Source organism: Girardinichthys multiradiatus, chromosome 21 (assembly GCF_021462225.1).
Source record: "Girardinichthys multiradiatus isolate DD_20200921_A chromosome 21, DD_fGirMul_XY1, whole genome shotgun sequence".
NCBI classification, from domain to species: domain Eukaryota; kingdom Metazoa; phylum Chordata; class Actinopteri; order Cyprinodontiformes; family Goodeidae; genus Girardinichthys; species Girardinichthys multiradiatus.
The window spans coordinates 38,219,259-38,235,379 of NC_061813.1; the positions used below are offsets into that span (position 1 = coordinate 38,219,259).

General features: G+C 38.7%; 1 protein-coding gene across 1 annotated transcript; it reads left to right on the top strand.

The window, feature by feature from the left end:
* Nucleotides 1–3,232: 3,232 nt before the first annotated feature.
* LOC124858090 (tumor necrosis factor ligand superfamily member 10-like) lies at nt 3,233–13,251 on the top strand. Its single transcript, XM_047349864.1, has 6 exons — nt 3,233–3,431; nt 4,111–4,236; nt 6,541–6,586; nt 7,561–7,677; nt 9,159–9,394; nt 11,153–13,251. Exons 1-6 carry the CDS (start codon nt 3,324–3,326, stop codon nt 11,360–11,362), a joined length of 843 nt encoding a protein of 280 aa, XP_047205820.1. The 5' UTR covers nt 3,233–3,323; the 3' UTR covers nt 11,363–13,251.
* The last annotated feature ends 2,870 nt before the right edge of the window (nt 13,252–16,121 follow it).

Here is a 16,121-nt window from a genome sequence, read left to right on the forward strand (position 1 = left end):
TGAAATTCAAACACAAAGCGCATCTGTTTCTACATGTGATGATGCTCTCATGGATGATCTTCACATTTCTCTCTGTGCTCTCTATCCCAAACGCACTCTCTGTTACCCCCAGCAGGCCCTGCGGGTGGAGCTGAGTGAAACCTAAGTGGTGAGCACGTCTCCCAGGGGATGGCGGGGCGTACGAGCCAGATTGAGGCCAGATGTTGCAGACACATGAACGAGCCAGCAGAACCACGATCCATTTATAGGCTCAGGCCACCTTGTTGCAAAACATTATATTGATAACAACAACCAGAGCTTCTCTGACTTCCAAACTTATAGTGATGGATGGATTTACAGTACAGCTTGACCTCGTTTCTAAAACATTTGTAACATTTGGGTTTTTGCTGCACTCTGTAAAGCCTTTAAATGTGGTTTAAAACAAATACTCCTGACCCACCAAATACCATCAGCAGAGACTTGTGATTCTGACCGTACTGCTCGAAGTCACAGAACCTGTTTGTAAGTCATTAAAAAAGGAAAGAATGAGACCCCTAACAGCGGTCACAATTGTATTTAATCTGTTGTAGCAATTATAGTGAAATATCCTTTTGGGAGTCATTTTAAATAGGGATAGGGACTGATATGAAAAATGTGGCCGATTTCAATATAATGTTGCTGTTTTGGTCAATATATATATATATATGATATATATTTCCCTACCATTTTGACACAATGAAAAAATGGCTGCTCTGCTTTAGTTAAAAACCCCACAATCCTGCGCTGCATCACTATCAGTGTCACATGACCAAACAAATACCACATGGTACCCCTACGGAAACATATACAAAGACGGCAACAAGATGGAAATAAACATTGATTATTAATATGGCCCAGTTTCACTAATAGGACTGATACCGAATTGTATAAGGGACTAAACACTCAAGAGCAGAAGAAAATCGGGGCTGTTTTTCAGATTTTTATGTCAGCCAACAAGCTGGTATAGAAGGCTGGTTCTGTTCTGTGGACAGCTCTAGAATCTCTGGAGATGATTGTGCAAAGTAGGGTTTTTCAATGAAGAACATCATGGACAACCCTGAGCATCCTCTTCATCAGACTGTGTCGTATAACATCAACGTGTCTTCAGTCAGAGGCTTCTTAAGATCCGCAGTAAAACAGGCCGCTACAGGAGATCCTTCTGTCCACAGCCATCAGTGATTACAACAACTCTAGAAGAAACTTGGATAATATGAATTACAACAAACATTTAATTTCCCTTTGGGATTGATAAAATACTTTTGAAATTTTGAATTTCCTTTGACCAAGATTTGACAGATTTTGACAGATTAAGAGACATGTTTTTGTTTAACTGGAAGGAAAACACAGTAATTTGTAGTTTACACTGACATGTTCATTTAAATCTCACATGAATGTGAACCTTTGCCCCAGTCTTAAGTCTTTTGCAGCCTCCCTGTCCCCACTAAAAAAAGGCATCCCCACAGCATGATGCTGCCACCAACAAAGCACTTTGCATGTAGGCCTAATATATCATCTTGACTCAACAGAGCAACTTCGTTTAACATGTTTGCTGTGCCCCCACCTGAGCTGTGGATCTCTGTAGCTCCTCCAGGGTTACCGTGGTCCTCTTAATGTGATTAATGTGAGTAAAATTATTTCTGATGTAATTATAGAGACACTCTAGATGATGCTTAGGATCTTATGGAATATTTTAGCAGCCCTCTGCAGTTTGTAGATGACTTTATTTTACATCCAGTGTTGTGATGACTTCTGTTTGTCCTGAAAACAGAGCTGAAAACAATACAAGAGACTCAGAGAGCTCTGTTTTTGTAAATCTGTGGTTTTAGTTTAATAAACCAAGTAATCGGATTTCCCCAACCTTTATTTTTAATTCCGCACCTGACCCTGATTTCTCTGTTTGGCCTTGGCAGACAATGAAATGTGACTGCTCTGTTTGATACAGTGTAGTCATCCATGTTTCCATTTTGTCCTAGACCTGCTGATGCGATGGACTCTAAAAAAAATGTCATAACATGCATGTCCTTGCTGGCCTTCAGACGTTGTTAGGACTGGATGTGCGTCTTGTTTTTGCTCCGGTTCCAGCCTGTATCTGTAATCCTCTGACTCACAGTGCTGACTGTTCCAGACCATCTGGTAGAGCCCTTCTAAAGTGGTTTCTAAATCTTTGACAGGCCTAAAAGGTCACCGATGTAGTCCTGGCCCCTCAGCTTGGTAACTCCCCGCTTGAAGAGGTCAGACAGAGAAACAGTGTCTTTCAGGAATCAGTAAAGCTGAAATCACTGCAGTTTGGATAGCTATGAGATTCTGAGGGTTGATGTGTTTGATTTTCTCCAGCATTAATCTCATAGGTTCAGACTCTCAATTCCAAAAATCATAAAACATTAACAGCAGTAAATAACAGCAGTTTGATACAGTGATCAATTTCTTTGGAAGTCGGAACTCGGATCAAGGAATGATGTCCCAACCAACTTGACCATGTTCCAGTTTGAAACCATAAAACTTGTGGGATGTAATTGTTTTGCAACAGTATTTATTGTAAGCAAGACAAGCTGATAACAGCTTTTAAATACAAAATTAACACATTTATCAAAATGTGTTGTTTCGTACTATATTTGTGATGAATTTGGCAAATCCAAACCATGAGATGTTCAACTGAACAGCTTAACCTCAGCCTCCATATTGGAAGCTTGCTGAGCTGCACTGCTATCCAGCTTTTACGCAAACAGCAAGGAGTGGACATTTGGTCTCAGGTTTGTTAATTTATTATCTCTAACCTTTTCTTAAAGGAAGATAACATATTTTTTAAATTATTTTCTGTATTTGTGTAAAGTTACTGTTAACCTGCTTTATCTTTCAGTCACCATTTCCTGCCTTTCTGTAGGCAAATGAAACCAGAAAGTTCTCCTCTCCTGATCTTCTTTTATCCTGAAGATGTGATGTGGAGGCTTAAATGTTTGGTTTTAAAGTAAAGGTCCTCCAGGTGCCATTCTTCTGCATTTGATTGTGTCAGATGTGTTTTGTCCCTCTCGCACAGATCTGCAGATATGAATCCCACAATAAACTATAGAAAGCTATCTGTGTTTTCTCAGGCAGAAATGAAACAGTAATCTCTCCATGCAAGAAAAACTCAAAGAGGGAGCAGCTCTTTTTCTCCAGACCCGCCTCCTTCCCCTCCTCCTCCTCCTGTGTGCAGGAACAGGGAGGGTAAGAAGTTCAGAAACTACCTCTGAGCCATTGTTCAAGTTCTGGAGTTCTGGAGACGGGTCAGGACGCGCCTGCGCTGCTCGGGACGGTGGTCTGTCGTTATGACGGGCTCCGGTCCGAAGCTCGGCGTCCTGCTGTTGGTGGCGGTTCTGCTGCAGACGGTGGTCGTCACCATCACAGTGCTGCACTTCACCTCGGCTCTGAACTCGGTGAGGAAACGGAGAAAGATGCGGGTTGATGAATCGGAGACGCGCTCTGTCTCTGACTGCGCACCACGCGGTGCGCGCAAAACTGATGTTGGTGCGATAGATTACCTTTAAATTCAGCATGTTTTGCACACTCTTGCATGTTAGATGTTTTAAAAAAAATCATTTTAAAGCTTTGATGCGCTCTGATTCCGCTGCAGCTCTCCAGAGCACATTGGGTTCCTTTTCCTGCACAGCGGAGCACATCAGGCCATGCAAACGCATCTCTATTTCAAATGGTTCAAGTTTTACACCTTGCATATTCAAATCTCTTTGTGTCTGCAAACACATACGAGAAGACAAGGAAGTTCAAAGTAGACTACAGGCGTATTTTTATGGGTTTCTGCAGAGCCTGCGTGCTTCTTCTACTGATCTGGATTTATTCCAGAGACTCCTGGCTTGTGTTTACAGCAATTAATCTTTGAACTACTTGAGGTGGAGCAGCAACAAGTGTGAAATGAAACTAAAACATATAAGAAGCAAATGACTGGACACCTGCCAAGAAACATTTATGTTTACTTGGGTTTTTAGGAAAACAGTGATGCTATCTTCTTTAAGCATAGGATCATAAAAGGAATATCAAGGATTGCTTTCATCAGAAGTTTCTCAAAAAGTTTGAAACAGTTTATTTTTGCCTCCATAGATGAAAGAGACGTTCGCCAGGAGCAGTGTTTCTTGTCTGACGGGTTCTGACTTGCAGAGCATCACGGCTGTACGAGGAGATCCATGCTGGCAGGTCACTCAGCAGCTTCACTTGCTCATTGAAAAGGTATCACAGATGCTCCAACCAAACAACAAAACAAACCTGCAAACAAGTGGGAAAGCGGTCACTTTGCAGCTTCTTGCAGCACAAACTGAGCTGCGCATCAGTGTTTGCTGATTAGTTTGAAAATAATGTCACTCTTTGGCAAGCTGCTGAGGTTCAACAAGTTAATTTTCCCTCCTCTGCTCTGCATCCAAAGTTCCCACACAGTGGGTTCTGCAGACATTGCTAGTCCCCCCACGCTTCCTCTGCAAAGACTCAAAACTCCCTTGAAAATCACAATTTAAAGTAACCTTTAGCAACGTATATTTAGACAGACTTTCTACTATTTGTAGTTCTACTTTCATGTTAAGATTTAAATGTGAAAAACCTACAACTATCACATTAATTTGGTCCTTTTATAAAGTTTTCATGAAGCTGGGAATAATAAAAGCTCCTTTTTTAACCCAGACGCTGGAGGAGTTAAAGTTATCCTTATTAATATGATTATCAGTGGCTTCCTGTGAACATGGGCGGCAGGAAAAATGCTGAAATGATCCAAATCTCTGTCACAGTTGCACAATGAGCTCCTTCATAGATGTGATGTGATCCTCTGTGGTCTAATCAGCACAGGAATGCATTCACCTGCTCTGCTCGGACACACAGTCATACACAAACCTTTAAGTTTTTTGTTATTTTTATGTTCATATTTGTACATTTTCCAACTCCTCCTCCTTCTCCAACTTTGCTACTTTCTTTCAAGTTGAAATAACTAGAAAAGCAATCATAATACTGAGACAGTTTGTTGGAGTTTATTTTAAACTCACAATGCAGAGTCGATTCCCGTTTATAAATCATGTTAAAAAAGAAAACTTCCAAATTAATCTCCAAGCTAATTTTCCGTCACATTACAGTAACAGTGGTTTACCTCCATATACTAAAGGATGAATGCCACCTTCTTCATGTAAGGCCTCCTTAACAGTTTGGCAGTAAAACCTGCAACCAAAAAGATCTCACTAAGCAGGTAAAATGTACAATTCATGTTTTTCCCTTTGCACATAGATAACCATTTGCAGTGACTTCACTGCTGGAGAGGCACACACACCTCCAAATTGTGCCAATGCTAGTGAATTTTCTGGGAGAAAGAAGAAAGTTGTATATTGTCGTAGTAGTTTGAATACAAAATGTATTTTCAATGTGACCAAGGAGAAGCCCTGGCAAGAGAGAGGAGAAGTAGAAGGAAAAATACACAAGGATCTTCTTCTGAAGTCTGTGGTATAATTTTACAGAAGTGGCAGCTCTCATGTTGGTTAAAGTTACCCCCTCTTGCAAACTGGAATCTGTTTTTTTATGCTGCTAAAGATTCCTTCTCTCTTAGTGGGTTTTCAGCCCATGTTGGTCAGCTTCAGCCGCTATCTTCATACGATGTTTGGCTTTGTTCTGGAGTGGATTCACATGTTTTGCATTAAAAGATGTTCATCTCTGGGACACAGACCCATCTCCTTACTAAACGATACGACGGCTGGACATTCCCATGATGTTTATAATGGTTTTGATCAATGAACCCTGCAGGCGTGTCTGAGGTGTTTCCTTCAAATCCATCCACAGGTTTGCCTCCAGTTAACTCAAACACTGTGAAATTATATGCCTACAAAGCCATGGCATCTTCATTTGTCATCAATTAACTTATTGTTATATTTATGTTTGTTTTAAGGGCCCAATTACTTTGATACCAAAAAAATACAGTCATGCATATAAACTGTTCATCCAGGTGCAAGAAAATAATCTTAGATTGAATCAGAAAACAAACACCACAAGCACCATATGCTCAAATATAAATTTTAATCCTGTCTTTTTTGTAAATTCAGTGTTACCGTTTGAAACTAAATGCAGAATGTTTTTCACCAGTCTGGTTGTAGCTGTGATTAACGCAGCAATGGAACGTATGACACGAAGAAGCAAAGAGGGATCGGTTTACAGGAAAGGATCTGCTGCCCTTCTGAACATGAAAGCTCCTTGTTATTCAGTGAAGGAAACTTCCTGGTCCTGAAGTCAGCACATTTTCAGGGTCAAAGTCAAACAACAGCCTGTCAGGCAGGGCTGTGGCATGAACAGATTGTTTTTCGCTGCAGATAAACTTAAAAATGAAAGTTATGTTGTTCCATATTAAATAACATGTTCTGATGCCTCAAAGCTTGTGAAGGAGGCATTTAAATCGAAACCTGTCATAGAAAAATGCTGTTGATTTTGTCTAGGTACCGTAGTAACCAGCAAAGTGCCGAACACACATCTGTGTGACTAAATAATTGTTTGCATCTGTTCTTCCTGCAGTCTCTGTCTCAGCGTTACCAGAGGCGGATTTCATCAGCAGTGAGAGGTGAGAAAACTAAATCCCAGTGCTAAACAGAAAAATGATCATTGAAAATCAAGTAAAACCCTTTGTTGATGGCATGATAGAAAAACAATCTGGTGCTTAGTAGGTCTTAGATTAGACGAAATAATCCCAGAAGCAAACAACAAAAAGATTGTAACACCTTTTTTGTTATTTATTCAACAAAACAAACACACAAAGTTAATGAAAATAGCAGCCAGGTGCTGCAGATCATTTCTAGTCTGCTGTTTGCTACCACTATGCCAAGATGGACAAACATCAGCAATGACCTTATTGCTGCCCATCAATCTGGGTCATAAAACCCATTTCAAACTATTTAAAGTTAGAAAGAATATCCACAAGTGGAAAACAGACAACGATCCTTTGAGGAGTTCCAACACTCACAAAAAACCCCCAAAAGCTCCATGTTAGACTCTGCAGGCCTCAGTTAGAAAAAGACTTATTGTATGGTCTGTTTGGAAAGGTTTGGCAAGGTAAAGCCTCCTCTCATGGAGAAAGAAGAACCAAACATCTCAATCAGCTGTCGTGCATGGTGGCGGGGGGTTGATTATCTGGGCATGTTTTGCAGACATTGGACCTTGTAATCCTTGCAGTCATTAAGTCAACCATAAACCCCTCCTGCATAAAGTATTTCAGAGTAAAATGTGGGACAATCTATCTGACAGCTGAGGCCTGGGCCAAACTGGGTCACCAACAGGACAATAATCTCCAAAGCAGAAACAAAACTACAACGACTGACTGGCTGAAAAAGATATGAATCAAGGTGTTGCAATGGTCTTAAAGAGAGCTGAGCAGAAACAAAACATTGTCTGTTGTCCTTCTGAGCTTGTAATGTCAAGCCTTAGTGAAGTCCAGATTATTTTCAAAATGTTTCTATAATCAAACACATGTTGAAAATTTAACATTAAAAGTGATTTCTTATCAGCTGTGTCTTGACCTTATTTTTCTCTTAATGTCAGATGAAGTGTCCCGTGTGCTGCCCTCACTTATGATGGAGGACAGGGCTTCACCTCGCCCCAAAGTTGCCGCTCACGTCACAGGCAGCTTCGTGCCCAAACTGGAGCACGATGGAGGAGGTGAGAGAACCTTAAAGTGACTAAATTGTTGTTGCTCATTGAAAGCTTTTTAAAATTTAATTCATTAGCCCCGAATCAGTTGTACAAACAAAACTGAATCCTTGAGGATAAAACATCCCACATAAGTAAAGCTTGTAATAATAAATACATCATTCTGTCTAAGATCTCCATCAGAAGAGTAAAAGAAAGTTGTTTAGTCTAAATTCAGAGATACTTAGGATGATTATATCCTTTCTATATTATATGGTAATAATAAACATATAAATAATATGCTTGTAAAATGCACAGTGGCACTGTTGCCTTGCAGAAAGAACACCATGGGTTTAATTCCTGTTTGTTTGCTCTCCCTATGCATGTGTGAATTCTCTCTGGGTACTCCAGCTTCCTCCCACAGTCCAAAAACATGACTGTTGGGTTAATTAGTCACTCTAAATTACTATCAGGTAGGGATGTGTGTGCATGGTCTGTCCTGTGTGTCTCTGTTTGTTCCTAATGACTGCTGCAGACAGGTACAAGCCCCCCTCGACCCTGGAAGGACGATGGCTAGATGGCTGGATGAATGCATATAATGATATTATAAACAATCCTATGAACTGCGAAGCAATATTTTATCAGAGTTTGAAATTTCAGCCTTTTAAACCTCCAGTAGCAGGTAGTCACGCTCCAGCGCTCGCACTAGCCTCTAAGTTAACATGAACAATAAGTCTACATTTCTTTTTTTTTAAATCTTATCCTCCTTTAGAAATCTGTGCTCTAACACAAAATTTAAATTGTGACAAATTAAGCAATAGTTTACGGTAATTTTAAAATTCCACTTTTCTACCTTCCTGTAACTGCTAGCAATGCTGCAGCGCAAACACTAGCTTCTAACTAAACAGAAAAAGTGTGCAAATGTTTGATTTCAGCTGTTGGATTATAACATGTCCCCTGCTATAAATGCATGCTCTAGCTAAAAGCTTAAGTAATTAAAGATTAACCAGTAGTTAAAATTGTGAAATGCTATTTCCTGAATTCCTGTAGCAGTTAGAAGTGCTGCAGTACTAATACTAGCTTCTAACTAAACAGGAACAGTTTGGTTAGATTTGATATCAGCGTTTATTTTTATTATGTCCTCCTCTAGTAATGCCTGCTCAAGCTTGCAGCTTAAACACTTACAAATTAAGAAACTTCAAATTGTAAAGTGGTGTTTTTCTAAAGTCCTGTAGCCGCTAGCTGTGCTGCAGTACTAACATTAGCTTCTATGTGAACAGTAACCATTAGGTGTAGATTCAATTTCTGTTGTCATGTTTTTTGCTTTCCTTGAGTAAATTGAACTTTTAGCCGCAAAATAGCCCCGACCTCCTATGCTAATGCTTTAATTTGCATACTGAAGAAATACTGAGATAATTTATATCATATTCTTTTTTCTAACACCAGCATTTAAAATCAGAATGCACTCTGTTGGTTTTATTTTAAATGTTTTAATTATTTACTGGTTTCAGCTCCTGTCCTTGCTGGGCGACGAGTTCAGGGTCAGAAGATCTCATGGTGGGAGGGTCAAAAGGGCCTGGCGTTCCTCCAGGACGTCCAGCTGCTGGACGGGGAACTGGTGGTGTTGCAGCCTGGGCTCTACTACGTCTACGCCCAGACGTACTTCAGGCACACCCACTCCCTGGAGGAGGATGGCGAGGAGGCGGAGGACAGGGGTAAACCCCTGCTGCAGTATGTCTACAAAAAGGTGAGGGACACTTGGTGGAGACAATGGTTTTTCTTTTGTGATTCTGCAGTTGTGTTACTGTATTTCACCCATCAGCTCCCTTCTAATGTTGGTTTTGGTGACACCACCCCTGCTGTGATGGATTTGAAGAAACACTTAAATCTTTTTAAATTAAATTCTGTCGGTGATAATTGATCCCAACCCTCCTCGTGTCAGCCAGCCTGTTGTGAGCACTTTATGTCTTTAGTTTCTGTTAAACCCAACAAATTGATGACAAGCCAAAATGCTGGGACCCCTGACATCGATCAGTCAAAACTAATGACTAATGTCAAGCCAGACAGTGAGCATGTGTTACTTCATGATATCTCAGAGACCTGGAGTTCATTAAAGGCTTGAGAAAAAGGGCATTTTTCAAGTGAAATGGTAAATAACAGAATAGTAAACTTTGCTGTGAGGTTCTCTTGTTGTTACTCTTGAACAGCAGAGATAAACCTGAAAGTTGCATCTATGCTCTGTTGGGAGTCGCTTTCATGGCCAGATATCACAGGATATATGTGAGCTACTCCATAAAAAAGGCCTCAAGACAGTTAATGTCATGCCAGATAGTTTCTCTCATTTATTGAGCCCAAGAAGGACTCCCCACATGTGTTGGTTCTGGTTTGTGTTATTGTTTTTTTTCTGCGCCTTCACAGATGTTGAGGCCCGAGAAATTGATTCTCTGAGCAACAAGACTTTAGAAGGAGAAAATATTCGTAAATATTGTTGTCATTTAAAAGAAACTATTTCTGGAGTTTTTTATGATTATCAGTCACATCAGTACCCCATCAAATAGACAGTTTACTGACAGCTGTGTTCAGGGGAATACGTATCAGAAAGCTATTTAGCCTCCCAAAGTCTATTACACAATATTCAGTTAATTTTACTTTACCATTACCTTTTTTTGAGCATTCCTTTTGCATTCTTTTTGTCCTAGTGTTGTTTTTTTCTGATATCTACTTTTTAAAAGACAAGAGGAATATTTTTATTTGAAGCATTTTTTGAAATCTTTAAAAAGTGGTCTTCCTCAATAGCTCTGAAGGTGTTTTAGGTTTTTTTTTTTGGCCGTTATTACTAGTTTTCAGTCCTTTTTCTATATGTTGAGCAATGTTTGTTATTTAAGCCTTAACTGTGAACTATGAATGATTAAGACAAAAAAGTGCACCAAAACCAAAGGAATCAATCAGCAGAGTGAGAGAACACTGTATATGTTTAGGTTAAAATAGATGATAAGTTGGATTTACTTGCTTGGTAAACTCCCTGATTGTCCTTGAATGGATACCGCGAAATAGAAATAAAATCTTTTACAGCATGAAGATACGTTTTTCAGTCAGTTACGTTTGCTGGCAATTAGGTTCATCTATAATAAAAAGTACTGAGGTTTTATCCATGCTTTCTTATTTTGCTACTTAGCATAGTTAGCATGCTAATGTAGTTAGCTTACTACTTAGCATTGTGGCATAGTTAGCATGCTGCTAGTAGCATGATAGAGTTTCTACCTAACGGAACAGCATTTGAAAATAAATAAAAACATTTAAAGCCAGACTTTGTTGTCATCTTTAAAGGTGGTTTTGATCAATAATTCTCCAGGTTTCCTGAAGGTCTTTCAACGTTCTTTTTTTTTCCGACTCTTTCGGCACTGTCTATATTAGGACTAAATTAGACATCGGGTTTCGCATAACACCAACTATTTTTGTCCGCTGTCTCTAACTCTACTACCCGGTTTCCTCCTGTTTCCACCAGGTGAACTCCTACCCCGTTCCCATCCTGCTGATGAAGACCAGCCGGACTTCCTGCTGGTCCCGGGGTTCCGACTTCTCTCTGCACTCCGCCCATCAGGGGGGGCTTTTCCCGCTCACAACCGGCGACCGCCTGTTTGTGACTGTGACCAACGCCTCTGCTGTGGACATGGATGAGAAGAGCAGCTTCTTCGGAGCGTTTCTTATCAGTTAGAGTGTTGGTTGAAGGAAATCAAGCTTTTGTACTCGTCGTCTTCAAAAAACATCAAACTGCTGCAAGCATCAGACTGTCCTGAGACGTCTCTTCTTTTGTCTCAAGGGATCAAAAATTGAACCAACTTTGATAACACTGGTTTACTTGGAAGAAGGGAGCCAACAATAGATCGGGATTCAAACGTGTGGGTGAACTGAGAATGAACCCAACCGTTTTTGCTGCTCTTGAGCAACAACGGTTTCATAGAACTCAAATACTCTTGAGTTCTAGGAAAAGTTGAAAAACCTTTGTGGTTTGATCAATTCCATGCCAATCCTGGTGTCAGAGAAGATCCTTCTTGAAGCTGACTGTCTCTAGCTTCAAATACCTTGCAAAGTAAAAGAGTAGTGTAAGGTTTTTCTAAGGGAAATTACTCAATTACTTCTCAATTCATAATTTTCATCACAACAAACATTTAATCTAAGGTTTGCCTGGGTTGTTTTTCTTCAGTATTTCACAAGTCTATGTATGTTAAATATACATATTTTTCCCTTCAAACCCTTTAAGCAAATGAGCATTATGAGGACCGTAGAGACGTTAAACTTTAAATGTGGGAAATTTACTCCATAACCCTTGAATTTATTTAAAATTATATAAAAAACAATTATTTTTGTTTTTTGCCATAAGGCAGGTGCAAAATTATTTAGAGATTGTTAATTTAACTATAGCACATACAACTGATATAAAATTTTGTTTTTTTATTATGCAAATTAATGTAATTAGGAATAATTGCAACCAGCAATTGGCAGGAAAGTTCTTCCAGGACAATCGTTATTGAATACGTTTAAGACAAGTCCGTCAGCATTTATGGCCTATGATCTCCACCATAGCTGCATTAAAACTTAAAGCGGTTTGAGGCAAATTTGCAGCGAAAGTCGAAAAGAGTTATTCATGGAAGTCATAAATGATAGGAAGAAATTTAGGATTTGACCACTAGAGGGTGCTGCTTAGTCATTGAGTGCTCATGTCCTAATCACTGCTACCTAGAGGAAAATACAAGTCACTGCAGCTCAAAAAAATGTATTTAAAACCTTAAAATGTATACAAGGATAGCAGTAGAATTACATCAAAAGTTCATCCTTTAACAACTAAATTCACAACCTCAAGATGATCTAATTCCATTTAATCTGTCTTGTCTGAAATGTTCCTTTAATATGTGTCATTTTTTCCCAGAAATGTCCTAATTCAGATGAAAACGGCCCACCGTGTAATAACTCTTCCAGGCCTTTAGGAGGCACTGGAGGCACTTCTCCCAGAAGTACGGCAAAAACAAAGAAGGCAGGGAGAATGTGCAAAAAGTGTGCCACAAAAAAAGAAAAATTTTTCAATGTCTACCCCAAATATGCAAATGAGACATTCCACTATGTTTTTACTCCGGGACCTGTTTTTTTATTTTTCATATTTTGCGGGGCTCATATAAACAACCATCGTTATTCCCTAAAAGAAAAAACTACGAGGACAATAGAAACCTCTTGATTTTAAAAATCATGCATCCAACTTAAACTGATTTATAGAAGTAAACATTTGACATAAGATGGTGCCTTTGTCGTTATTGAGGGTTGCTCTCTCAATCTCTGCCATCTAGTGGACAACATTAGCAACTGCAGTTTGCAAACAGTTTGATGCTTTAAAAACTGATTTTTGCTGTCAAACTCTTGTGAATTTTCGAGTCCATTCATGAAAATGTGTGCTGATTTTATTGATTTATTTGTTTCTTAAAGATGTACATACTGAGCTATATTTGGTGCATTTTATTTTTATAAGCCTTTTTAGAATTTTTTAGCGATGTGATCAACATAAAGGTGGAGTGATGACCTTAAAGGGACAATTAAAAGCCACTGAAACAATAAGACTGGCTGTGTACATTTTAAAATATTTTACTGCCTGTATTTCTGATTTTGTGGTGCGTTTTACCTGGAAGAAACATTGCAATCCCTCTCGTATGCATCACATTGCCTCGTATGCTGCAGCTTTTAAAAACCTCCCCAATGGTTGGTATTTCTGACCTGCAGAACTGGAAAAACAATCATGTTGTCATGAACCGCTGCACTGAGCAACACCAGATGCTCCCAGAGGAAACAAACACACATGATTATGAGATGTTAAAGGTTGCATCTCTGTATTCATTTACCCGCTTTCCAATTTTTTGTGTTTTGAGATCAGCTTCGGAGCTTGTCATCAGCTGATTTTGTTACAGTATGTGACCCTGCAGCTTTACCCTGATGCAGAATGAGGAAAACAATATACAGACAACACAAGGAAAGGATTAGCTGGGGGAGCCTGTGAGATGCTGCAGAAAGCAACAAGCAAGTCTAACGAACTAAACATGACTTCCTGATACAGGGAGTAAAGTAAGAGACAAAAAACCACAATTGTTTTACAACACAACATGCATGCAACACTCAGTAAAGAGCCTGAGCTTTACTTTCCCCTTGATTAATTTAAATCTGTGTCTAATGGATGGTTTTATTGATTTCTGACACTGATCCAGGGAGCAAACCTGTTAGCAGTGAACTGTTTTGAGACTTTGATGTGAATATTGAAACCATTCGAACAGACCAAGCCTCTGAGCATTGTCCAAATATTGTTTTTATTAGCCTCCTGGAGCTGGAACAAAGCAGCTGAACTCAAATTAAGTTGTTTAAGAATTTGTGAAACATGTAATTGTGTGCCTAATGGAAAACACCTGAATGCGTTTTTATTTCACATAAAAGTCTATGTGAAATAAAAACACTTTTTAAAAGGAATAGGGAGCATTTTTAACTTCACTCTTCCTAAACAAAATTCCTAATCTCTTTAGGAAGGCAGATAAATTTTTAAAAAGCAGTCATGAATTACTGTTGTTTTTTTAACCCGGTAATAATTGATGAAGAAAAACTACAAATGTTTCATGATTTATGAAGGATTTGTTTTTGGCAAATTCTAATTTTTGTAAATATTTGCAGCATTGCTCTTTCCTCTTTTGTAATTCTCTGACCTTCTGGATCAAATCTTTAACAGATCATGGCTTTGTTCCTCTAGATGTCCCAAGGGGGAATGTCAATAACTTCTTCACCCTCAAGCTTTCTGCAGAATTTCAGTCTGACCTTGATCGTTTTCTTGGACGGATCTAGTTTTGGATGCACTCACACCCTGCTGCCAGCATTGGAGCAAGCTCTGCACCGGTGGCAACAGGCTTGTGGAGCTCACTGGATGTCCTTGGACATCCTGAAGTCTTCTTGACTGCAACTAAACCTCTTGATAATATTATTTCCACAAAGAATGACACCAGCAGTGTAAGGAATATTGTTTTTCATGAAGCTATATTTTCATCTTTTGCGTGGAAACTGTCTTTTCTTGAATAAATTTATATAAAAACCTAATAATCTTTTGTAGAAAAGGTTTTCATTTCCTTTATATAAAAGGTTGATGAATTTATTTTTATTTTAAAACCTAAAAAATGAAATTTGTGATGATCCAGAAACCTTTTATTTCAGCTGCAATATCTGTATAACTTTAACCTTATTTAAACAGGACCTTCCACAGATTAAAACCATAATAAAATATCAATGGTAGAATAAGAGAAAAAAACATGAATATAAAAACAAAAAACTGAGATAAAATAGAGTATAAATCATATCTATCATAAAACACTAAAACGTGCCTGAATAAAAATGCTTTTTACATGATTTAAAAATGTGGACAGAATGTAAAACTCAACCGAGGGTCTGAGTTCAACCAGGCAAAGATCTAAAAGTGACTGGTTAACCAGCGAAGAGACGTCGGGACATGAGTCAGGTCCTTCTACTCATTCAATTAATATGCTGAAGATCAGACCATCTGGAGATAATCAGGGGCTTTTTTTGTTACGACAGGTAAAAACAAAAAAACATTACAGTAAATTAAACGAGAAGAGATAGAAGTTTTCTATGTTTTGTACACAAACCTCCTTAATTTAGGAATAATATTGTGAAAGAAACCGTTTTGCAGCGTTTTTTAGGAGTGATTTTCAAGAGACATGGATGGTGTTGCATCTGATTTGTGAAGTCATGCCGTCAGGAGCGATGATCAAAGTCCGTCTGCAAAACCTCTGCAGCCAGAAGTTGAGAAGGTTTGATTACTTATGTAATTCAGAATCCTTCAAGGAGCAGGACAGCTGGATATCATCTGCATAAATTTGGCCAGAGATGTGAAATGTATTTATATGTACAAGAGGAAATATGTACAGGACTAGAACCGGTCCTAAAAGAGAACCCTGTAGGACTACTGTGCTGATGACTTTGCTAAAATGAAGTTGGCTGATCATTTTTGACAGCAGTACTTTGAAAATGGCCTTTATAGGCTAATAAAACAGTTTAATCTAACATGCATCTAATCACACAAAATCTAAGGATCAATATTGCCACAAGACAAACTAGTTTCTAAAACATTTGATCGTGGTTGAGGAAACATCTGCAGATTGAAAGCATAAGGCTGCTTTGTAGCAGCTAAACATATTGTGTCCAAACATGTTAAACAATAAAATCAAACAGTAACTGTGCATAAACACAGATTTACTGTTTGATTTTATTTTGCATATAAAGATGCATAAAAAGTAACATTCCTTTATAGAAACCATGACTATTTTAAATATGCTTTAAAAATAGTTTTAAATATTTGGGTCCTCGCTGCCCTCTAGTGTTTCTATTGTGCATTACAAATCTGCTGATAAATGTGTGGAAAAAAAGCATCACAACACACC